General features: G+C 41.7%; 1 protein-coding gene across 14 annotated transcripts in view; it reads left to right on the plus strand.

The window, feature by feature from the left end:
• Positions 1–25,567, plus strand: part of DAB1 (DAB adaptor protein 1) — a 1,086,856-nt gene that overhangs the window by 939,292 nt on the left and 121,997 nt on the right. For all 14 annotated transcript variants that reach the window (XM_070509805.1, XM_070509809.1, XM_044770894.2 and 11 more), the window contains 2 exons: positions 12,901–13,040; positions 21,313–21,411. In XM_070509805.1, the coding sequence (XP_070365906.1) occupies positions 12,901–13,040; positions 21,313–21,411 (239 nt within the window). The remainder of the gene's footprint in view (positions 1–12,900; positions 13,041–21,312; positions 21,412–25,567) is intronic.

The following is a 25,567-nucleotide window of genomic DNA, read 5'->3' on the forward strand; positions in this document are numbered from 1 at the left end:
GCTTATAGTAGACACTCAGTTATGTCAAGTGGGTGAGTGAATGAATGATCAATCAGTCAGTGAAGTTTTCTACTTCCCCAGATGTTGCTACAGTGTTGTTTTTAATCTAATTCTCAGAACAGACCAGGTAATTAATAGCTGCTGTGGCCTAAAGAACAAAGCCCAAAGCTTTAGCTTGGCTTCCAAGGCCCTTCCTGATCAGGCCCAGCCTTTGCCAGCATCACTCGAGCCATGTGCTCCAGCACAGTGCTTTGCAAGCACGTTAATTGGCTTGGGCTTACAGCAAACTAATCAAAATCTGTGGGGTGATATTTGTAAAAGCTCCTATGGTGATTCTATAGCCAGGGTTGGGAAACACTCAGACTAACGCAGCTGCTCACCCTTCTCTCAATATCACTGTAATCTTTGTTCCTCTAGAAAGCTTCTTCCTCACTTCTCTCCTTGTCGAAACCCTGCTGTCTCACCAGACTTTCAAATGTCCCCTCACCTCTGCAGCTGTTCCTAATCCTTTCCCCACCAAACAGAAGCAATTTCTCTTCCCCTCTGCTCTATGTGACATTCATATATGGTCATATTGTGTAAAGCTGGGTGTGCCCCTTCTAAGAGGTGGCTTCTTCCAGACAGGAGGAGACGCTTCACTCACCTGGGTACCACTGGAAGCTAGCACAGTGCCCAGCACAAAGAATGCCTTAGGCAGTACCCTATACAAGTGATGATAATGTAATTAGGGCGACCACACAACTTGTCTTTCAAACTGGAATCCTTTTGAGAGTAATGAGGGGTGCCAGGAATAATAGTGTTAAGACAAAAGGTGTGAACGGGGATTGTCCCAGACAAACTGGAGGAATGATCACCCAAATAACAATGGCCAACACTGATTGAGCTCTTTCCGTTGGTCAGTCACCATTCTACGTGCTATGTGTCATTAATTTGAGTTACACAGTGACCCTATGTGGGAGCAACTTATTACTTACACTCAACAGAGAGAGACACTATGGCAGACCTGCAAAGGAACTTACTCAAGGCAGCACATTTAGGGCAGTCAGTGGGAGAATGGGGACTTAGACTCAGGCCCTCTGAATCCATAACTCATGTTCTGGGCAATTAAGTCCTATTGCCTCCCAGTGGAAGAGCTCTGACCTTGGAGCAGGGCATGATGAGGTTCTATTCCCAGCACAACTTGGAGTGACTTTAGTTACCTCTCTGGCTTTAGTTTCTTCATCTAGAGAATGACGACAGTGCCTATTTCCAGAAACCCTGGAGGATTAAATGAGACAACGTAGGAGAAGATTGGGCATGGTTTGTGTGCTTGTGATGTACTTGTCTTAGGAGTAAGATGTCTGCCCGCTCACTATAGGCTCCATAAGACATCGCTCCAATAGCCGTGACACAAAGTGAAAGGTGGTAAATTCTGTAACAGAGTACGGAGTGAGGCCCCAGGAGGCCCCAGAGCCTAAGGGTTAAAGCATGAAATTCTGCATAAGAACTGGGTTCAAATTCAGGCTGTGGGATTTGAGTAGACAGTTCTCCAATGAGCATATGCAAATAGTTAGTAAGGGCATGAAAAGATACTCGGCGTTGTTAGTCCTGAGGAAAACGCGAAACAAAACCATGTTGAGATATCACGAGACACTAGCTTGGATGGCTAAAAATAGTTAAAAAGACAGACAATAAGAGATGTTGGCAAAAACATCTGGCAGAGAAGCTGGAACACTCATACTTTGCTGGCGTGATTGTAAACTGGGGCAGACACTTTGGAAAAACAGCTTGATAATTCCTCAGAAAATTAAGCATAGAGTTAGTGTATGACCCGTCAACTCCTCTTCTAGGTGTAATACTAACAGAATTGAAAACACTCATCCACAGGAAAACTTATACGCAAATGTTTATAGCAGCATTATTCATAATAGCTTTTCGGCAACAAGCTAAATGTCCACCAACTGATGTGGTATATCCACACGGTGGAATATTATTCAGAACAAAAAAAAGTGAAGTACTGATACATGCTATAACTTGGAATAACCTGGAAAATGTTATGCTACGTGGAAGGCCAGCCACGAAGGACCACATATTGTATGATTCCATTTATATGAAGTGTAATTTGCCTCCAGAATAGGCAAATCCATAGAGACAGAAAATAGATTAGTGGTCACCTAGGGCTCGTGGGTATGGGGGAGATGGGAAGTGACTGCTAATGGGTTCAAGGTTTCTTTTGGGGGTGATGAAAATCTTCTGAAATTAGTTAGCAGTAATGATTGTACGATACTATGAATATACCAAAAACACTCAATTGTATACTTTAAAATGGGTGAATCGAATGGTATGGGAGTTATCTCTCAATAGAGCTGTTACTAAAAAATTGAGGCTTTGCTGTTGGCTTTGGGCATTGGTGTCCTCTTTCATAAAATGGGGCTCATAACCAAACCTAATTCAAACAGCGTGAGGATAAATGAGAGATTGCTTGTAAAACTGTTGGCACAGTGACTAATTGGAATAGTAAATGCTCAATAATAGTGACAATGTCAATGACTTTCCTTAAATACATGGCCTTTCTCTTGTCCATCCTGAAGCGTACGGTCAGTGGTGCTTTCAGCAAAATAGGCTGGGGATTCACAGTGTCTTAGGATGCGTGGAGACTGACCCTCTCCCTAACACACATCGTATGTGCCTCTGATAGGACAGCCTTATGGCCCTGATATCTGTTATTTATTTCTTAACTAATATAACTGAGACCTTGCTCAAGACGTGCTCATGAAAAATTACCCTTTTCATCGTGGAACATTTAATGAGAAACTGGATTATCTACTGCATAAGTGCCCTTCATACAAATTAGCTTGGCCCTGGGTCCTAATCTAAATTGGACTCTCTGCTTTCCTCTAGATGGCCTAATATTTTCTTATTAATCTCTGCCCTTGTTCACCTGATCTGGCCCTGCCTCCTCTTTGAAGCTTCCTCCTCAGTGGAGCTCTGTGCCCTGACAAATGTTTCTTAAGGCCGTCTTTGTCTCTGACTCATGCACATTTTTTGGACATGATGTGGAGATGGAAGCTGTTTCTTCCATTTCCAAGCCGTCTCCCCAGTAGAGTTTCAATGCTGCCAGTGTATTGAGTATCCACAGATTTTGGCCAGATGAGCTTTGGTACAAGGTAAAGATGGAGCTTTCTAGGCAAGTCGGGTAGGTGAGAAGCAATTAATCATAGTGGTTAAGGGAATAGGCTTGAACACAAAACACAAGCACACCACAAGCCTGGGCTTTGGCATCAGACTGTCTGGCTTCAAGTCCCACTCAGTGAGTCTGGACAAGTTACTTGGCTTCTCAGACCTTCAGTGTAGAGCCTCATCTATAAAACCTGAGTAATAGTACCTACCTCTAGAATTGTTTCTGGGGCTAAACAAGTGGGTGCATCCAATGTGCTTTGTACAGGAGATGATAAATGCGACTTGGTATTGTTACCATAATTAAAGTTTGCAGGAAGTCCCACATAGTGCAAGGGATGTTATCAGTGTCTGAAATTGTGTCACTGGTGAAGAGGCAGAGATGGTATTTGTGATAGAATAAGATACCCTTCCCAAGAAATAGAGCAAGCCATAGGCCGCTCCTGAAACACTACGTGATTATGCAGGGAGAGGTGGCTTGTAGTGCCATAAGCCCTGTTGTTTAGCTAGGGGTCTGTATAGGGTGTATCATGGCAGACATTCTTCTCTTTGTTCTTAGCCTTAGTCTCTGACACCTGCCCTCGCAGAATCCTGAGGCTTAATTTTTACACTGATTACAGTTTCTGACTAATTATCCATGTCTTATTGTGCTTTATGGAATATTATTCAAAGGCTTTAATATGCTAGGAGTCAGCAAGGGTGCAGTGGACAGAACGCCAACTGGGAGTCAGGGACTGCAGGTCCAGGCCTGGCTCTGCAGACATTTCTGCCCCGTGCCCCTCTGTCCTCAGTACTGTAACATCTACATGCCACTTTCATTGGGCTGCTAATAGTGACGAGAGCTACCATTTACAGAAGACTGACCACGTGATTACATGCTTTGCACTTAGTATCTCATTTATGATTCATAGTAACTCTGAAAGTAGATATTTAATTTTCATTCAATAGATAAGGAAACTGAGGCTCAGCAGACAGTTTTATTGGCTTACAAGTGAGGGAGCCATGATTTGAAAGGAGAGTGTCTGACTTTAAAGCTTGTACCTTCTTACATGCCTAGCATAGTGCGCTACACGTTTTTATTTACAGTTCCCAAAAACTTGAGCTTTTAGGGGCACAGACTATCTCATTCATCTGTTGCCAGTGAATAATAGCATCTGGCACAGAGGAGATGCTCAGTAAGGGATGAATGAATAAATGAGTGAAATGCAAGTTGTGTTTTCTCAATAGAAAAGCATTATACAATGGTTAGCTATTGCTGTTTTTTGGTGGTTTTTTTTTTTTTTTTTCTATTTTAAGCATGTCCTCAAATAATTCTCAACCCCTCATTACGGATAGGCTTTAGTTTGCTCATCATATAAGCAGAGGGAAATGGGCTGAGTATCTCTAACATCCTCAGCTCTAAGTTTCTGACCAATGAGGGAAGGCCTGATGAAGTATCAGAAGTCGAAGTTAATAACGTTCTGCGAGATGGATATCAGAAAGCTGGGGCATTCTGGATTTTAAGAACCATTTGTGCAATACCCCAACCTGTGATTAGCTTGGTGAAAGTTTGATGAGGTTAGAAATTTGAATTCCTGTGTATTTGTCTGTTTTCTGGCTGTGAGGACTTGGACAAGCTACTTGAATTCTGTGACCTTCATATTTATCATCTGGAAAATGGTTATGGTTGAGTTGTTATGAAGAGTGTTATGGTTGAGTGTTAGGAAGTGAAGATGAATTTTATGAAACATCTCACATGAAATACGTACTCAGTTCACAGTAACTTGACAGTCCTCATTTTATGTGGATGTTTTGGAACTTCTGGTTGATGTATCTTAGCAAAATACTATGTTAATAATTATTGAGAAAGCTTGTTACAAGATATGGGCAGACCATACTAAGTAGTGTGGAAGCCTATTTCTGTGCACACATGAGTTAGCAGAGGAGATATTGTAAAACCATTTTTTGATGATTGTCCCCGGGTCATTACTTGATAGGAAGCAATTACTCTGGAGTCTCACTATAAAGCAGCCCATGGAATTGGGTGTAAGGAGGGTCTTGGAGTCTGGCCAAAGTCACATTAAATGCCGGGAAGGCCAAAGAGGCTCAGTGCTAATACTATTCTAACAAGAATGTCAGACAGAAACGCTGAGCGTGGTATTATCAATCATTGAATAGTGTGTATCAAACTCTGTATTGGGGACTTTACACATGTTGTCTGATTTCTCTGTCGTAATGCCCATTGAGGTTGGTTACTCCTAACTTTTTTTTCTGCTTAAGAAAACAGAAGAACAGAGAGGAAAAGTGATTTGTCCCAGTATTTAATTTATTTTTTTATTGAGGTAATATTGATTTACAGCATTATATAAATTTCAGGTGTACACCATTGTATTTCATTTTCTGTGTAGACTGCATCATGTTCACCACCCGAAGTCTAATTACCATCCATCCCCACACACATGTGCCCTTTTACTCCTTGCACCCCCTTCCCTGCCTCCTTCCCCTCTGGTAACCACCAATCTAATCTCTGTGTCTATGTGTCTGTTGTTGTTGTTATCTTTCACATATGAGTAAAATCATATGGTATTTGGCTTTCTCTGTCTCACTTATTTTGCTTAGTGTAATATCCTCAAGTTCCATCCATGTTGTCACAAATGGCAAGATTTCATATGTTTTATGGCTGACTAGTATTCCTTTATATGTCTATACCACATCTTCTTTATCCACTTCTTTATCCGTCCACTGATGGGCACTTAGGTTGTTTCCAAGTCTTGGCTATTATGACTAATGCTGCAATGAACATAGGGGCACATATATCTTTTCAAATTAGCGTTTTTGTGTTCTTTGGACAAATACTCAGACGTGGAATGGCTGGATCATGGGGTATTTCTGTTCTTAATTTTCTGAAGAATCTCCATACCGTTTTCCATGGTGGCTGCACCAGTTTGCACTCCCACCAGCAGTGTATGAGGATTCCCTTTTCTCCACATCCTCTCCAACACTTGTTATTTCTTGTCTTTTTAATCATATCCATTCTGATATCTCATTGTAGTTTTGATTTGCATTGCCCTAATACTTAGTGATGTTGAACATCTTTTCATGTGCCTGTTGGCCATCTGTATATCTTCATTGGAAAAATGTCTGTTCAGTTCCTCTGACCATTTTTTAATTGGATTGTTAGCTTTTTGTTGTTGAGTTGTATGAATTATTTATATATTTTAGAAATTAACCTCTTATTGGATATATGATTTGCAGGTATCTTCTCCCAATTTTTAGGTTATGTTTTCATTTTGTTGATGGTTTCCTTTGCTCTACAGAAGCCTTTTAGTTTGATGTAGTCCCATTTGTTTATTTTTTCCTTTGTTTCCCTTGCCTGGGGAGACACAGTATTCAAAAAGATACTGCTAGGATTGATGTCAAAGAGTGTACTGCCTATGTCTTCTTCCAGGAGTTTTATGGTTTCAGGTCTTACATTCATGTCTTTAATCCACTTTGAGTTAATTTTTGTGTGTGGTATAAGATGATGTTCTACTTTCATTCTTTTGCATGTGGCTGTCCAATTTTCCCAATACCATTGATTGAAGAGACTTTCCTCTCTTCCTGTGTGTTCTCGTCTCCTTTGTTGAAAATTAGCTGTTCATAGATTTGTGAGTTTTTTTCTGGCCTCTCAATTCTGTTCCATTGATCTGTGTGTCTCTTTTTTGTGCGAATACCATGCTGTTTTGATTACTGTAGCCTGTTAGTATATTTTGAAATCAGGGAGTGTGACACCTCCAGCTTTGTTCTTTTTTCTTAGGATTGCTTTGGCTATTTGGGATCTTTTGTTGTTCCATATAAATTTTAGGATTCTTTGTTCTATTTCCATGAAAAATGTCATTGAGACTTTGATAGGGATTGCATTGAATCTGTAGATTGCTTTAGGAAGTGTGGACATTTTAACTATGTTAATCCTTCCAATCCATGAGCATCACATATTTTTCCATTTCTTTGTATCTTCGATTTTTTTCAAAAATGTTTTAGAGTTTTCAGTGTACAGGTCTTTCACCTCTTTGGTTAAATTTATTCCAAGGTATTTTATTCTTTTTGTTGTGATGGTAAGTGAAATTGTATTCTTAATTTCTCTTTCTGCTATTTTGTTGTTAGTGTATAGAAGCACATCTGATTTTTGTGTGTTGATTTTGTACCCAGCAACTTTGCTGCAGTTGTTGATTATTTCTAATACTTTTGGTGGATCCTTTAGAATTTTCTTTATATAAAATTATGTCATCTGCAAATCGTGACAGTTTTATTGCTTCTTTTCCTGTTTGGATCTTTCTTCTGTCTCTTTCTTGACTGATTGCCCTGGCTAGGACTTCCAATACTGTGCTAAATAAGAGTGGCAAAAGTGGGCATCCTTATCTTGTTCCTGTTCCTAGAGAGATGGCTTTCAACTTTTCACAGTTGAGTATGATGTTGGCTGTGGGTTTCTCATTTATGGCCTTTATTATGTTGAGGTGCTTTCCTTGCATACTCAATTTATTGAGAGTTTTTTTTTTTATCATAAATGGAAGCTGTATCTTGTCAAATGCTTTCTCTGCATCTATTGAGATGACGTGTGATTTTTATTCTTCATTTTGTTAATGTGGTGTATTACATTGATTGATTTGTGGATGTTGAACCATCCCTGCATCCCTGAAATAAATACCACTTGGTGATGGTGTATGGTCCTTTTAATGTATTGTTGTATTCAATTTGCTAGTATTTTGTCGAGGATTTTTGCATCTATGTTCATCAGTGATATTGGCCTATAATTTTCTTTTTCGTGTTGTCCTTGTCTGGTTTTTGTATCAGGGTAACATTGGCCTCTTAGGATGAGTTAGGAAGTGTCCTGTCCTCTTCAATTTTTGGAAGAATTTGAGAAGGGGAGGTATTAAGTCTTCTTTGAATGTTAGGTGGAATTCACCAGGGAAGCCATCTGGTCCTGGACTTTTCTTTTTGATTACTCTTTCGACCTCCTTACTAATGATTTATCTATTCAGATTTTCTATTTTTTCTTGATTCAGTTCTGGAAGGTTGTGTAAGTCTAAGATTTATCTGTTTCTTCTAGATTATCCAATTTGTTGCCGTATAGCTTTTCATAATATTCTCTGATAATCCTTTGTATTTCTGTGGTGTCTGTTGTAATTTCTCCTCTTTTGTGTCTGATTTTATTTATTTGAGCCTCTCTCTTTTTTCTTGGTAAGTCTAGCTAAAAGTTTGTCAATTTTGTTTATCTTTTCAAAGACCTGGCTCTTAGTTTCATTGATATTTTTCTGCTGTTTTTTCATCTCTATTTCATTTATTCCCTTCCTTCTTCTGATTTGGAGCTTCATTTGTTCTTCTTTTTCTAGTTCCTTTAGGTGTGTTGTTAGATTGTTTATTTGAGCTTTTTTCTTTTCTTAAGGTGATCCTGTATTGCTATAAGCTTCCCTCTTAGTAACACTTTTGCTGTGTATACTAATCCCCTAAATTTTGGTATGTCATATTTTCAATTGCCTTCAGAGATTTTTTGATTTTTCCTTTGATTTCTTTGTTAGCCCAATAGTTCTTCAGTAGCATTTTGTTTACTCGCCACATATTTATAGCTTTTCCAGTTTTCTTCTTGTAGTTGATTTCTGGTTTCATACTGTTGTGGTCAGAAAGATGCTTAGTATTATTTCAGTCTTCTTAAATTTATTGAGATTTGTTTTGTGGCCTAATATGTGATCCCTCCTGGAGAATGTTCCATGTGCATGTGAAAAGAATGTGTATTCTGGGGTTTTTGGGTGGAATTTTATGAATACATCTACTAAGTTCATCTGGTCTAATATGTCATTTAAGGCCAGTATTTCCTTATTGATCTTCTGTCTGTATGATCTATCCATTGAGATAAGTGGAGTGTTAAAGTGCTCTGCTACTATTGTGTTACTGTCAGTTTCTCCTTTTATGTCTGTTAATAATTGCTGTATGTATTTAGTTACTCCTATGTTGGGCACACAGATATTTACAAGTTTTATGTCCTCTTGTTAGATTGTTCCCTTTATTTTTATGTAATGCCCTTCTTTATCTCTTGTTACAGTTTTTGTTTTAAAGTCTATTTGTCTGATAAAAGTATCGCTACCCTAGCTTTCTTTTCTTTTCCATTTGCATGAAGTGTCTTTTTCCATCCCTTCTCTTTCAGTTTATGAGTGTCTTTAGATCTGAAGTATGTCTCTTGTAAGCAAGAATATATGGGTCTTGTTTTTTTTTTTTTTTAATCCATTCAGCCACTCTGTGTCTTTTAATTGGAACATTTAGTCCATTGACATTTAAAGTAGCTATTGATAAATATGTACTTATTACCATTTTGTTACTTTTTTTCTGGGTGTTTTAGTACTTCCTCTCTGTTCCTTTCTTCTTCTCCTGCTCTCTTCCCTTGTGGTTTGATGGCTTTTTTATTGTTATGTATGGGTTCCTTTCTCTTTATTTTTTGTATATTTATTATAGATTTTTGGTTTGTGATTACCATGAGGTTCATATATGATAACCTGTGTAAATACCAATCTATATTAAGTTGACGGTCTCTTAAGTTTGGTCTTCTGCTAAAAACCCTACACTTTTACTTCCCTCTCTTACATTTTGTGTTTTCGATATCATATTTTACCTCTTTTATTTTTGTGTGTCTCTTAACCTCTTACCATGGAATTAGATAATTTTAATATTTTTGTCTTTTGACCTTCATACTAGCTTTATAGGTGGTTGATCCACTACTTTTACTGTATATTTGCCTTTACAGGTGATATTTTTTCTTGGATAATTTTCTTATTCCTATTTGTGGTCTTTTCTTTTCCACTTAGATAAGTCCCTTTAACATTTCTTGTAAGGCTAGTTTAGTGGTACTCCTTTAGTTTTGCTTGTCTGGAAAACTCTTATGTCCCCTTCCATTCTGAATGATTATCTTGCCAGGTAGAGTATTCTTGGCTGTAGATATTTTTCCTCTCAGCATTTTGAAGATATCATGGCACTCACTTCTAGCCTGTAAGGTTTCTGCTGAGAAGTCAGCTGATAGCCTTATGGGGTTTCCTTTGTATGTAACTTGTTGCTTTTTCTCTAGCAGCTTTTATGATTCTCTCTTTATCTTTAATTCTTGACATTTTAATTATCATGTTTCTTGGTGTGGACTTCTTTGGGTTCCTCTTGTTTGGTGCTCTCTATGCTTCCTGTAGCTGGATGTCTGCTTCCTTCTTCAGGCTGGGGAAGTTCTCAACTAAGTCCTCTGCCCCTTTGTCTCTCTTCTCCTTCTGGGACACTTATAATGTGGATGTTAGTGTGCTTGATGTTGTCCCAGAGGCCCCTTAGACTGTCATCATTCTTTTTAATTCTTTTTTCTTTTTTTGTTCATCTTGAGTAATGTCCTCTTCTCTTGCATCCAGATTGCTGATCCATTCTTCTGTGTCATCTACTCTGCTGTTGATTCCCTATAGTGAGTTTTTCCTTTCCATTATAGTATTCTTCAATTCTGATTTGTTCTTTTTTAAATTTTCCACTTCTTTGTTGAAGTTCTCAATTTGTGCATCTATTCTTCTCCAAAGATCAGCGAGCATCCTTATGACTATTAGTGTATACTGTTTATCAGGTAGATTGTTTATTCGTGTTTCCTTTCGTTCTTTTCCTGAAGATTTGTCCTATTCCCTTATTTGGAACATATTCCTTTTTTTTTTCTTTAACGATATGCTTTTTTTGGTGAGGAAGATTGGCCCTGAGGTAACATCAGTTGACAATCTTCCTCTTTTTTTCCTTTTTTTCTCTTTTTTCCCCAAAGCCCCAGTAAATAGTTGTATATCCTAGTTGTAAGTCATTCTAATTCTTCCATGTGGGATGCCTCCACAGCACGGCTTGATTAGCAGTGCATAGGTCTGTGCCCAGGATCTGAACTAGTGAACCCTGGGCCACCAAAGCGGAGCAGACGAACTTAATCACTCAGCTACAGGGCTGGCCCCTGGAACATATTCGTTTGTCTCCTCATTTTGCCTACTTCTCTGTGCTTATATCTATGTATTAGGTAGATCAGCTATGTCTCCCAATCTTGGAAATGTGGCCTCAAGTAAGAGATGCGCCATGGGGCCCAGCAATGTGCTCCCCCTCATCACCCATGCCAAATGTTCAAGAAGCGTCCCCCACATGGGCTGCATGTGCCCTTTGGTTGTGGCAGGGTTGCTGTTGCTATGGGTGCAAAGGTAGGCTGGGCTGGCCCCAAGCCCAGCTGGTTGTAAGGCTCAGCCATGTGGGACTGCTGCAGTCACTTTATTGGGCAAGACAAGCCCTGCCACAGCTGGCTGCAAGATATAATAGCACACAACTACTGCTGTTTTGCTGTTAAGTGAGTCAGGCCCCCAGTGTGGCCCGTTGCTAGACTCAGGGGCTCACAATTGCTACAGGCCTCTTGTGCCGCTCCCTCCAATGTGCAGCTGTCGTCAGCTCTCTTTTGGCTGGCCAGGCCTCTCCCCAGATCTGCCTGTGCTGCCGTGCAGTACACAGCTGCCTCAGGAGTGCAGACGGTGGAGCCCGCCCCAGGTGTGGCAGTGCACGATTGTTTCAGGTGCTGGAAGGTGAGGCAGAACCCCTTTGTGGCTGTTTGTGATGGCCAGTGGCACAAGTCTGCCATGGGCCCACATGTCCCTCTGCCCATGGGCCCATACACCTAAAGGGCCTGCATGCATGCCTCACTGATTCGGACCTACTTTCCCCACTGCAGAGGGCCCACAGGCCCCGCCTCTACAGGCCCACAGGTTCACAGTGGTGGGGCCAGACTGTGGGGCGACTGCTGCCCTGGCTCTGCTTGACTGCCTCAGGTCCTCTAGAGGGCGGGGCAGACCCTTCCCTGCAGTAACAGGCTAGAGGAAGGAATTCAATGGTGGCTGCCAGCCTCTGTGTCAGCATGACTGAGACTGAACTATATCCTAATAGTATCTGCCACCAGTGTCTCAGTCCCTGTGGGGGTGGGCCCAGCCGCCTCCTGCCTCTCCAAGATGTGCCCTGAGCTTAGTAAGTGAGTCACTTACCAATGGACTACGCACTTTTCTATCTGGTGTTTCTGTGCTGGTTTCCAGATGGGGTGGATCTGTGCATGCGCTCCTTAAGAGCAGGTTTTTCTTTCTCCGAAGTTCTGTAGTTTTCCTGGGTGTATTCCCCATTGGTTTTCAAAGGGAACAAAGCCGGGTATTATGGGATCTCGTCTTGGTCGTGCTGAATCTAAGGGCCGGGATGCCTACTGTGGAGCTCGGATCCCCCCCTCCTCCTGGGAAAGCTCCGTACCTCTGAGATTGTCCCCAGCCTTGAAGCTCTGTGGCTGGGGTGTGGCTTTTTCCCCTCAGCAGCAGGGCTGTATTTCTGCCTTTTCCTCCCCTGTCAGTGTTGTCCCTTGTTGTGGGAGTTTGTTTTATCCACTCTACACATCTCTCTCGGAGGAAACTGTTCCACAGGTAGTTATTATAGATTGTAGTGTCTGTGGCAAGAGATGAGTCCAGGATCCTCCTACACCACCACCTTCCAAGCTCCTCTGACTCAGCATTTAAAAGGATAGAGCCAGGTGGGTTCAAGATGGCGACATAAAAGATGAGAGCCAGAACTTGCATCCAGGAGTACTACCATTCTTCTCTACTTGGCCCAATGATTTGACTTTCCTAGAACATAGGTGAGGCCAGAGAAGGAATCTCAGTCCTGTGGATATTTAAAGCCAATGGGACCTGATCCCCTCCGTGTCTGAACCCTGCTTTTCTCTGTTTTCAGGTCAGGATCGCAGTGAAGCCACTTTGATAAAGAGGTTTAAAGGTGACGGGGTCCGGTACAAGGCCAAGCTGATTGGGATAGACGAGGTTTCTGCCGCTCGGGGAGACAAGTTATGTCAAGATTCCATGATGAAACTCAAGGTGCTGTGCAAACATTTTATTTTAAATGTCACGGGTTTAATATGACTGAGAAAAAAAATGACTACAATCATTATGATCAAAAAATTTTATTTGTGTATTGGTAAATGATTTGGTTCACTGATGAATCCATGCATTTGTTCATTGGGAAGAGATTTCCATCATTCAGCAAATGTTTATTGAGTGCCTACCATGTGGAGGTGTTTTGTTAGTCCCTGTTTTATAGTTTTTGAGTATATCACATTTTATTCAATTTTACCTTCATTGTCCAATGCTTGCAAAAATAAAAGTACAAAATTATCAAACTGCATAATCTCTTAGATTTTATGAATTTTCACTACTTTGTTATTTTAAAATAAATTTTGTATATTTTACCATATGATAAATATGGCAAAAGATACTATATTAAGATAAAAGTTGACTTTATTAATTCTTATAATTTCTACTAATGTCTCTCAAATACTTTATAATAAAGGGAAAATATTTTTTAAAGTGATATGTAACTAAATATTGAGATTTGGAGATATCACAAAGAGGTTTCTGATTTTTCTTTTTTTAAAGATTGGCACCTGAGCTAACAACTGTTGCCAATCTTTTTTTTTTTCTGCTTTTTCTCCCCAAGTGCCCCTAGTACACAGTTGTATATTTCAGTTGTGAGTCCTTCTGGTTGTGGCATGTGGGACGCTGCCTCAGCATGGCCTGACGAGTGGTGCCATGTCTGCGCCCAGGATCTGAACCAGCAAAACCCTGGGCCGCCTGCATCAGAGCGTGCGAACTTAACCACTCAGCTGTGGGGCTGGCCCCAGAGGCTTCTGATTTTAAATGCTTTAAAGAAGGCTTTTCATTGAGAAAGCTAAGAAATAAATTGGAAAAATTTTAAAGATACAAAATAAGAAAATTAAATATACAAAATAATAAAATTGTTAAATGGCCTTTAAAAACATACAAAAAAGAAGATTGTTTGTCCCCAGATTCTGGTCTCCATATAGTCTGTTTCTTTTTGTAAAAAGGTATGTAAATTATTGGGAAAGAATCAAGAAATAGCAAGAAGTCTACAAAATATCTTATGCATTTAAATCATATATTTATTTTCCTGATTATAGAATTCACAAGATGTTCATTGTAAAATATTTTGAAAATACAGAAAAGTATGAGGAGGAAAATTGAAGTCGTCCACAATCCCATCGCACAAAGAAAATCACTGTCAATGTTTTTGTGTGTAACTTATAGTCTTTCTTTATATTTTTATGTACATTATATGAATTATATACATATATGTAATATAATTAGAATTACTATTTATGCAGTTTTATCCTATTTTTCTCCTCATCTAATAGTATAAGCATTTTTTTCATATCTTCGAAGAGTCCCTGAGGACAGAATTTGGTCAGTGTAACTTTTTGGAATGTAAGAAAAAAAAAGAAAAGGAAAAAACAAGGCTGGCCAAGTGCCTAAAAGTATCAGGGGGGACAATGTCTGTAAAACCCCTCTACACTACCTTTTCTTGCATACATGTTTAATAAATCGCAACAATTATTTTTTTTTACTATGCGAATTTTCTTAGCAGTTTAACATGTATATCAGATGCTGTCTGCCTGTAGTATGGCTGTAGCAATCATCACTTTAAAAAACTCTTATTTTCTAATCTGTGTATCCATTCCTTTCTTTTTCTTTTTTTAGCTGTTACATAAGCAAACTTCATTGTAATAGTTATGTATCTATTATAAGGTGTATTAGAAAAAGGAGTAAAAGACATCAAAGTCATGATTTCACAGATTTTAACCTTGGAAGAGGTTACTGTATGCTTTTTTTTTTAATAATTAAGCAATTTATGAGATTTTAGGGCAGCCCAATAGTGAGCCCTCTTTTTCCTCCAAGTTCAAATCTGATTGATAAATAGACAAAGGAGTCTGCCAGGAAGAATTCTGAATTCCATCTTTATGACTCATAAATGCTGTAATAGAGGATGTGATGAGATACAGAGCCACAGTGAGCATCCTTGAAAGAGAAAGGCTATTCCAGTTGGTTCATCGGGGAGTTGGATAACTGCAGCCCTCTATGGTCCCCCGGCCCCTGCCCTGTCCCAGAGCAGGACCTGTGACTCATGCATGAGGTCAGAGCAGAATGCCTCCTCTCTTCTCCACCAGCGGGCCGATTGCAGACAGAGAACCCAGAAGAGACTGAGCCTCGCATGCTCAGCTTCTCTCCCAACTGCCCAGTCAGGCAGAGCCAGGCCTACCTCCCCAAAGACACCGTAGTTGAGGATGCGGATTAAGGCAAGGATTGATTCTTGCTGAAGCCATGCAAATGGATATTTGCTCCTGACAAATATTAAGTAAAAGACATTAAGGAAATCTCCATGACCTGGTTCTCACCCAGAGCCACAGGTCTGCTGAGGAGGAGAAAAGAGCTGATGCATCTCCCCCAAGCATCCTGGCAGATAGCCATTCACCAGGCGTCTGTCACGGAGCAGGTCATTGGTTGCTGCCTTCATGGAAGCGCTGATGTCTAAGTGGGTATGAGGCCGGAGACAGCCTGTGCTTCCTGAGGGTTCTCCCTTACGATTAATGTTGGGCCAAGCTAGCTGGACTAGGCCTGGTGATGCCTGTTGACCTTGTGTGCGTGTGTGTTACCTGCGTGAAGCACTCCATCTGTCACCCCTCATAACCATGAGGTCCCCAAAGCCCTAAGAGTTTGTCCTACAATAACACACTCCTGTCAGATGTGCTGAACTTGTTGAGAGGTTCTTGGTTCCCAGACAATTGTGTTTCATTATTTGCAAGTTGCTGAGAAGAATGTTGACATTTCAGTTCCCAGTGGTTTTTCTTTAGGAAACACAGAAACATAAATGATCGATTCTCCATTTGGCCACCTGCCCAGGAAAGGAAGACAGAGAGAAGTACAAAATGCCTCTTAGCCTTGCAGAAAGGCCTGCTTGTTCATGTTAGGCCATATGAGAAATAAAAAAATTCTGTTTTGCTTTGTTAGACTCTCTGAAACTGATGCTGGTACTTTTTCCTGTTTTGGAGAGTTTTCTCTTGGAATATGGAGGTTTGAGAGGAGATTCATACTGTGAGTGTGAGCGGGCCATGGCCTGTCCACCAGCAAAGCATCCTCGTTGTCACACTTTGAGTTAGAGTCAGCAAAGCGCTTTCATGTATATTATCTCTTCTGATCTTGTGAGATAGATGTTAGCCGCCCTGTTTTCTAAATAAGGAGCCTGAAGTTCTAGAAATTGAAGGATTTACCCCGGAACCTTCATTTAATCTGTGATGAGTCCAGAACTCAAACTTAGATCTCCAGATGCCAAGTGTTTGATAAGAAATAGTTTAGTGCTTAATTATATTCTGTTTTGTATCTGCATTTAATTTATCTTGGTTCCTGTACTAGATTTTAAGCCCCTACCAGTAAGCTACCACCCTATAGCCACTATTCATTGACTTCCAAAGTAGTCAGCTCTCAGAGACATTTGGCAAAATGGTGGTGGCTGAAGCTATGGGAGAGGGTCCGATCTCCCAAAGACAGTGCTTGGAGGGCTAATGACAGAGCCCTAAATCTGTCAGTCAGGGTCCTATAAGAAACATCTGGCTAGTCAAATGAGGACATTTTGATGAAGGAGCTACTTACAAAGGGTAGACAAGGTTAAGGTAGCAGACAAGAGCTGGTGAGGTACCCAGAAACTAGCAACAGTGGGCAGCTTTTACCACCCTGGGGAGAAGAGATTTACTGGAACCCAGGAGAGGGGGATGGAGGAGGAAGTCACCTCCCTCACCAAGCAAAAATATAGCTACTGCCAGGGATATACCAGGATGAAGGATGAGAACGAAGTGGGAAGAAATACCCCGACGTTTCTGTCCTTTTACCCTCTGATCTCCTGCCAGTGTCTCGCATTGGTGGAATCCAACTAGAAGCCAGAGGGCAGGAAGCTCAGAAGACCAGAGAATGCAGTCCACAGGGGCCCATCTCTGGGCACGAAGCAGGGCAGAGAAAGATATTAGTATTCCTCTTTTTAACTGGGAAAAGGGAAACTTAAGATGAGTTTTTTCTTTTTTTCCCAAAGATCCTACAGCTGGTAACTAGTAGAGCTGGGATTGGAGACTGGGTTTAGTTCATGGAGCTTTCTGGAATAGTGTTCTAGGTTTTCAGCCATTCATGCCTGAAGCCTGTTGTGTTGACACGTGTGCTTTGCCTGTTCCATGTTCCTGTCTCGGTCATCCCATCATGTGCTTGCACCATGCTGGTGAGGTTTCTTAAGGCCCTTTCCTGGAAAGGCCTTATCTGATTCTCACAGCAACCCCTGAGCTGGACAGGGCAGCCTGTCAGTCCTGCCTGACACCCCTGACCCCGTCTGTGTGTCAGTTCCTCCATCAAGACACTGCCTCTGTGTGCTGTGCCTTCCTTAGAGATGCCTGTGTCAATCATTTCACAGAATGCCTAGCATGTGGTGTTGCTTAATAATATCAATATGACTGCTAGTAATAATGGCCACTGTTATTTATTGAGCTCCCCCTGCAAGCTGCATACAGTGCCAAGTGCAGTATGTTCCTTTAAATGGTTCCTTTAGTACGGTTCCTTTAAATGGCCCAACACTCTTATAAGGTAAGGAATATGATTACTCCCATTTTAGAGTTCCTCTTCACTCCTGAGTTTGGGAGCTGGTAGTTCCACCTAGCTATTTTCAGAACATTTTTGACGTATCTGCAGTATATTATGTAGTCGGGTTTTTTTAATCTATGCTTCCCAAAAAGGCTGTTAGAGATCATTACAGCAGAAGGAAGCGCAGTATTGGAATCTGAAAGATCACTGCTGAATTCCCGCTCTGTCTTATTAGTTCCTTGAGGTGTGGGCAGGTCACTTGACTCCTGACCTTGTTTCCTCATACACAGAGTAAGAGAGAGAGAATTCTTACTCCCCGGGGTTGCAGTATGGGCTAAATTCTAGGACATCCAAGAGAGCTTCTAGCATGTAGTAGGTATCCCAGAAATGTTTGACTCTCTAATTCCCAGGTTTCCCACAGTGACTTACTAGGTGAGATGGCTAATATTAGGCACAGAGCTCCACATGACGCCTACATCCACATCATCTACCTCCCCAAGCAGAGCTGTCTCCTGGACTTCGTTAGTTCTGCGTGACAGCCATGAATAATCCTGTGGGGAGAGGAGACCCTGAGCCGTGCTGTCCGGTGGCAGGCTTGCTTGGACTTAGTGCAGTTTCTCAGAGCTGGACTCAGGGTCCTGTCTCACAGGAGAAACGTGCTTGATAAAATTCGAGTTTTATTTCCCTAAAGATAGCACCATGTGAATAGTCCTTCTCTCTTTCATTTGTCAAGCTACCATTAGCAGCCCCAAGCAGAAATGCTCCTGGAACCTGCGTGTTTCTCTTTCCATCCTCTGTTATATGTAGCCGTACTCTCCCAGGGAGCTCTTTGATGGCTACCCGGAGCCAGGAAGCAAGGGGGGCATAATCTAGCCAGCACTACTATGTGCCAGGAATTATTGCTGTCGGATGTTGCAGTAGTTCTAAGAGCCAGAGCCTGTTAGGACCGTTTCGGAGATGGAGACGTTGAAGCTAGTCTTCCTGACCAAAGGTGCCACCCTTTCCCCACCGTGTTCTGTGATGTTCTCACCCAGGAAACAAGGAGGAGGGCAATTCTCCCCTGTGACACAGTCCTTCCAATCCTTCTGTTTGTGATGGGGCTACTTCTTCTTCTCTCTTTTCTGTGTGTCTGGATGCCTGAGGCTGGAGGTTAGGGTGTGGAGGGATGGCAGCATAAATTACTTTACTCTCACTCCAGCCGAGAACACAGATTTCAAAGTCAAATTGTCCTAGGTCCGAAGTCTGGCTTGTCCACTACCGGGTGAAGGAAAGTCAGTTCACCTTTCTGCGTGCCTGCTTTATGCCCAGCCCTGTTCTGGGCACGGGGCACATAGAGCAAATAAAACAAAGTCCCATGCGTGATTGAGCTTTCGTTCTATTGGGCAAAGGCAGACAGTCAACAAATGCGTATATAACACGTCAGATGGTGGTCAGCGCCACGAGGAGAAACGAAGCAGGGAGAAAGGATGGATTGCAGTTCAGCATGGAGGATGTGGTACCTTGGCTTAAGGGATCAGAGGAGGTGGGTGATAGGGTAGCATTGAACAGAAATAGCAATTACCCCTGGGATTGCAAAGACATACATTGCCCATTCCCCCATGTCATTAAAAACATCCCACAGTGCATCGATGGGAAAGCAAGCAGCACACTGGAATCTGGAAGGCTTTGAATGGGGGGAGGGAGGTAAAGAGACAGAAGGCTCGGCTTTGGAGGGGAGTCACTCTCTAACTCTTCAGAGGGTGGTCATTGGAGGAGGTGTCTTATGTCAATGTATGGCAGCCCTGAGGAGCTGAAAGCTAGTGCCCTCTGGGTCGGGTTACAGTGAGAGACTCGGCCAGCCAGGAGGAGGACACAGTGGGCAGGACAAGACCTGCTCCTGCACCAGGAGTCTAGCGGGCGGAGTTGTAGTCTCAGCTTTTTACCAACCCTCTGCACCACCTCGAGACTGTCCTCCCAACCTTCTGGGCATCATTTTTCTCATCTGTCAGTTGGGAAATTTGGACTGATTAGTTTAGTTTTAAGGTTTTCTCTGCCTCTAACATTCCGTAAGTCTGTGAGTGTGTGGGAGATGCTTGAGAATGAATGGGAGCCTCATGAGGAAGTGAATTTCCTACTAGGATGTAGCCACACAGGAACTGGACCACAGGCTTTAAGGCACAGTCATTCACATACTAGAAGAAATGAATTTTTATTCCATCCTTACAGTGTACCAGGCATTGTGCTCGGTACTTAATACAGATTTTCGTTGAATTCTCTCAAGCATGCAAGAAAGGTACTTACACTTGAGGAAGTGGAATGGAGAGATTTAGTAATTTGTCCAAGATCACAGAGAGCCAGGAGTATAATCCTGATGTTCTGATTCCACAGAAAATTTCCAATACCCAAAGGGAGGGTAGTCCAACAGCCTCCAGAGAATGCCCCTTCCTTCTGCCTTCTGGTCACACCCATCGCTGTCTAACAATGCGGTCATTCTCTGAGACTGACGTAGAGCACGTGCTGTTCTGAGAACAGCACAAACTGCTTTTATCTCCTGGAAATATGAAATCATTATTATTTTAGACCGTCCTGCTCCTAAAAGCCCAGAGCCATAACTGCAGAGAGTTGGGCTTCATCTTGACGTCTCTGGAGGCTCGCAGTGATGAAGGGCTGAGCCCTGAAATGCCTAATGCAGAGTCAGCAAGAGCCCTGGAGTGTGAATCGCTGACATGGCCTTACCCTCTGAGCGGTACCCTAACACGAAGCCCATGCTTACCTGTAATGGGCTGCCCCAGAGGCTAATTTAAAAAGCAAGTGTCTTTACTCTTCACTTAATCATATCAACTTCGGGGACTCTGGATGGCATAGCCATATAGCAATAATTTACTGAGTTCCCTCTGCCCTCCAGGGACTGTCCTGGGCCCTAGGGACCAAGCACTGATCAGAGTAACATCCTCACCTTTTGTGACGTTGACCTTTTAATTGACTCATATATATATATCTTAAGTTTATAAAAAGTTTGGAAAAGTGGGGAAACAAAGTCCTGATAAGTGGAAAGCGTTCGGTAGGTACTTTCCTCAAGAGGACAGGAATGATAGGGAAAAGAGTAGGGGAAAATACAAATGTCTGTGGGTAAAAATTCCAAACCATAGGCATATAACTATGACAATCATATTTTTCCAAACAAAATTGAGACATGCAGTTTGGCACTAGTTTTATTTTCTTTCTAATCTCTAAAATTGATTCTTTCTAATCTCTAAAATTGATATGAAAACTTTTTCCAGAAATATAAAGATAAAATCAGATTTAGGAATATATTCAGTGGTGTACCCTTATTGAATAGATTAAAATCATATCTAATACAAAACCCAGCAAAGATATTAGTAAAAGAGCCATATTGTGTTTATCTGGAGATCCCAATTCTGAACCAAATTTCTAGGCACAAAGGTATTCTATAAATCTTGGCTAGTCAAATGAATTGATGTTCAGATACCTATTTATACAACGTTAGAACAGCTAGGATGTGTATTACTCTACATCAAGAAGACGCAAGCACATCTGGTAGGGAAGCATGGAAGGGGTGAAGGGAAAGGAGTGTGCACGATTGGTGGCATTGGTTGATGGTATCTGACATGCCTTTGGGACCACAGGGAATTTTCAAATGAAAACACTAAAGTAAAAACCATGTCCTTCCTTTCAACAGGGCGTTGTTGCTGGCGCTCGTTCCAAAGGAGAACACAAACAGAAAATCTTTTTAACCATCTCCTTTGGAGGAATCAAAATCTTTGATGAGAAGACAGGGGTAAGTAAAAGAGCCACATGGCATTGTGAAATTGAATCCATTGACAGATGTGCCCTTAAAAGCCTCTACTCGCTGGGCAGGAATATCAAACAAGCATAAAAACACATAAAGCAACTGACAAACTTGATCAGCTATGACCGTCCATCAAAGGGAGGCTCTTCCCTGACTTGGCCGCAGTGTGACTGCACCGTGTTTCTTATAGTGTAATTGTGATAAAAGTGTCACGTAGTTCTGGTAATCTAATGGGAGATTGATGAGCTTTGAAGAGCAGTGGGTAATGTGACTGTTTAAGTTAAATTTCTTTGTGTGCTGGCAACTTTAATGACATCTGTCCTAGAGGGAGACACATGGAGGTCTTTTGACTCGGTCAAAGCATCCAGACTCTCTTAAGTTGAACTTGCGGCACCTTGTGACTGCTGTAATCAAAAAGAATAAATGGAATTTTCAATCTCGGAAATATCTGTTGCTGCCTGACCAGGAAATGTAAGGGCTGATATGTTTGCTGAACCCACCAAAGAAGTGATTTGTGTTTTCATCAACCTCCCAGCGGCAATTAGCTCCTAGATTTATCCCCAGGGCTTGCCTGACATTGTCGGTCCTGTTCATTGAAGGCAAAGGAAAAACAGGAAAACATTCTATGATCTGTTTCGTCAAGAGAGTGAGAGTCAGATGGACATGTTTTTCCTTTTATTTATTCAGTGCTTTACAGCTTATAAAACACCTCCACATATATCACCTCCTTTGAAGTTCACAAGATAATTTATCAACCACTATATAAATAATACTCAGTTAGCCAAGTTACTTAACATTAGACGTTTTGCATTATTATTTTCTCCTCTTTGTTTGACTCATATTAGGACACCATATGGGTAGTAGGATGATAATTTAACAGTAAAAATGGGTTTTCTTGAAGAAAAGTTACTCCCAAATAACTAGTAACAGAACAGATACTGGTACACCCATGTTCATAGCGCATTGTTCCCAATAGCCAAAAGGTGGAAACAACTCAAGTGTCCATCAATGGATGAATGGATAAACGAGATACAGTATACGCATACGATGGAATACTATCCAGCAATAAAAAGGAAATTCTGACATATGCCACAACATGGATGAACCTTGAAGACATTGTACAAAGTGAAATATACCAATCACAAAAAGACAAATTCTGTAACATTCCATTTATATGAGGTATCTAGAGGAGTCAAATTCATAGAGAAGGAAGGTAGACCACTGGTTGCCATGGCCTGGCAGGAGGGGCAATGAAGGGTTAGTGTTTAATGAGCACAGAGTGAAAGTTTGAGAAGAGGAAAACAGTGCTAGTGGTGGCTGGCTGTGATGACTGCACAACACTGTGAATGTACTTTATGCCACCGAACTGTATGCTTAAAATGGTTAGAATGGTAAATTGGACGTGACGTATATTTTACCACAATGAAAAATAACTAGTAATAATAACTCCCATTTATTAACTGCTATCTGCTAGGAACACATTAGTCACTTTATACACATTATTCAGATTTGTCTTCACAAGAGTCTTGTGAGATAATAATAATAGTTATTTCATTGAGCACGTAATATGTGCCAGACCTTGTTGTAAGCCCTTGATAAGTGCCAATTCATCCAATCCTCCCAACAGCGCTGTGAAGTAGATAGTAGTATTATCTCCATTTTGTAGCTGAAGATATTGAGGAGAGAAAAGTATATGTAACTTGCTGAGAGTAAGTGGTGGTGGAGACGGGATCAGAACCCAGGCAGTTTGGCTCATGAGTCTTTTTGCTTAACCGTGATTAAGCAAATGCTCTCTCAGGATAAATGACTTTCCCAAGTCCACCCAGCATGTAGGCAGCAGAACTGGGAATACGCTTCCAGTGGGCCTGAGTCAAAAATCATTGCGGTTGACCTCTCTGTGTAGAGAAAGGTGGGTCTACCTGGGGATGCCCTGGTGGAAGGGAGTTCAGAATGAGGCCACAAGCATCTGTAGTAAAGGAGCTTGAACGTAGTGAGATTAAAAGCCTAATGTGAGCATCTTCTGCCTTAACAAAAGTATGATTTCTTGGGGCCGGCCCGGTGGCGCAGCGGTTAAGTGTGCACGTTCCGCTTCAGTGGCCCGGGGTTTGCTGGTTCGGATCCTGGGTGCAGACATGGCACCGCTTGGCAAGCCATGCTGTGGTAGGCGTCCCACATATAAAGTAGAGGAAGATGGGCACGGATGTCAGCTCAGGGCCAGGCTTCCTCAGCAAAAAGAGGATTGGCAGATGTTAGCTCAGGGCAGATCTTCCTCAAAAAAAGAAAAAAAAAGTATGATTTCTAAACCCGGGGAAGTTTTTCCTTTTCCTTGGCAGACTATAGTTTGGAGACCTGAGCTTAGTTTTGAACTTCACATTTTAAATAGATTACAAACAGGGGGCTAGCCCCATGGCCGTGTGGTTAAGTTCACACGCTCTGCTTCTGCAACCCAGGGTTTTGCGAGTTCAGATCCTGGATGCGGACATGGCACCGCTCATCAAGCCATGCTGAGGTGGCGTGCCACATAGCACAACCAGAAGGACCTACAACTAGAATATACAACATGTCCTGGGGGACTTTGGGAAGAAGAAATTTTAAAAAAGAGAGAGAAGACTGGCAACAGATGTTAGCTCAGAGCCAAACTTAAAAAAAAAAAAGATTAAAAGATTACAAACAAATCAAAAGATATCCTGGGGGGGACCAGGGCAGCTGGGATACTGGAAACTGTGCTGAGCCAACACTTCTCAACACAGATGCATCCTCTTGGGGTCCTGGGTAACACACAGGCTTGTAGAAACTTGGGGGAGATTATTGATCCCTTAGTATCCTTTATGGTAGGGAGCCAAGTAATGTGGATCAAGCCTTTCACAATGATTTCTATGCCCCAATATGATGTGATCATCTCTAGTCTCCTCCCAATTCCATGCCTGCCCATCACCATGACAGCTGGCATAACCAAAGGGACAGGAGTGAGGCAGAGTATGATGCTTTATCTTGTCCCAGGGGCCATGTTTTGTGGCCTTGCTCTCCCATCATGTACCCCACCATCGAATAAGCTGTGCCCAGACAATGAAAGTCCTAATCACCGAATTTTAACTAATGAGAAGAGGCAGTTTATGCTCTTTACCTTCATCTAAATCTTCATTCAAGGGTCGCCAAACTGGCCCCACAGAATGATACTACCACACTTTGTAATGCTGTCTTTGATTCTTTAGCTGGACACAAAGAGAACAACAGTAAAATCATTATTTCGGCCCAAAGCCATTTGGCTTTGTGGAAAAAAATGTGAGATCCATAGTGGAGAATCAGGATGAAGGCAGAGTTAAGCGATTTCTGTCTGCTTAGTCGACTCCAGTTCTGTTTGATGAGCGTTAGGCTTCTGTAGCCTCCAGCTTCTACAGCCTTGGCTTGTTGCTATACCTCAACACAGGTCTGGGGAAAACTGGCAGAGAGGACTGAACTGTTTAAGCCTGAAGTAGAGACAATAGGGGGCAGAGCACCCCATATTATAGGGCTCATCTCTCCAAAAATTTGTATAGTAGCATAAGAAGCTGACTTGGGTCTCTGTGACTTAAGGAATAGAAGAGAGACCAGGTGATAGAAGTTTCTAAGAAGCAGTTTTAGTTCATGAATAAAAATTTTCTACCACTCAGAGCTGCTCAACAGTTAGATGGAACCACCTTCTGTGCAAATGAGCTTACCATCACTAGGAGTATTCAAGCAACAACCATATGATGGGGAAATTGTAGAAGGCAGTCAAGTAGAGGATGCAGTGTTGGACAAAGTCGCATCTAAGTTGATTACTGAGACTAGTTTTAAGGTTCTATTTCTCTCTTAAAGTCATCCCTATGGATGTGATTTATCTTCAGAGAAATGGAGGTTTTTCAAAACCTCCAGGAACAGTTTACTAAACTTTGTCACTGCCCAGCAGGGGCTGACGGGATTGTGCAGGATAGGCGTCCCAGTGAAGTGTCTGTCCCACATATCGGAGAAATGGAGAACAGGGTCTTTGTCATTTGGAATGACAAATCTTCCTTGTTTATCGTGTCTATATTCCTGCTCAAGCCTGACTGCATTTTTTTTTTCAAACCAAGAAAAGAAACATTTGCAGAACGTGACAATAGCTAGAATTTTAAAATCCAAAAGC

The sequence above is a fragment of the Equus asinus genome, chromosome 5, assembly GCF_041296235.1.
Source record: "Equus asinus isolate D_3611 breed Donkey chromosome 5, EquAss-T2T_v2, whole genome shotgun sequence".
NCBI classification, from domain to species: domain Eukaryota; kingdom Metazoa; phylum Chordata; class Mammalia; order Perissodactyla; family Equidae; genus Equus; species Equus asinus.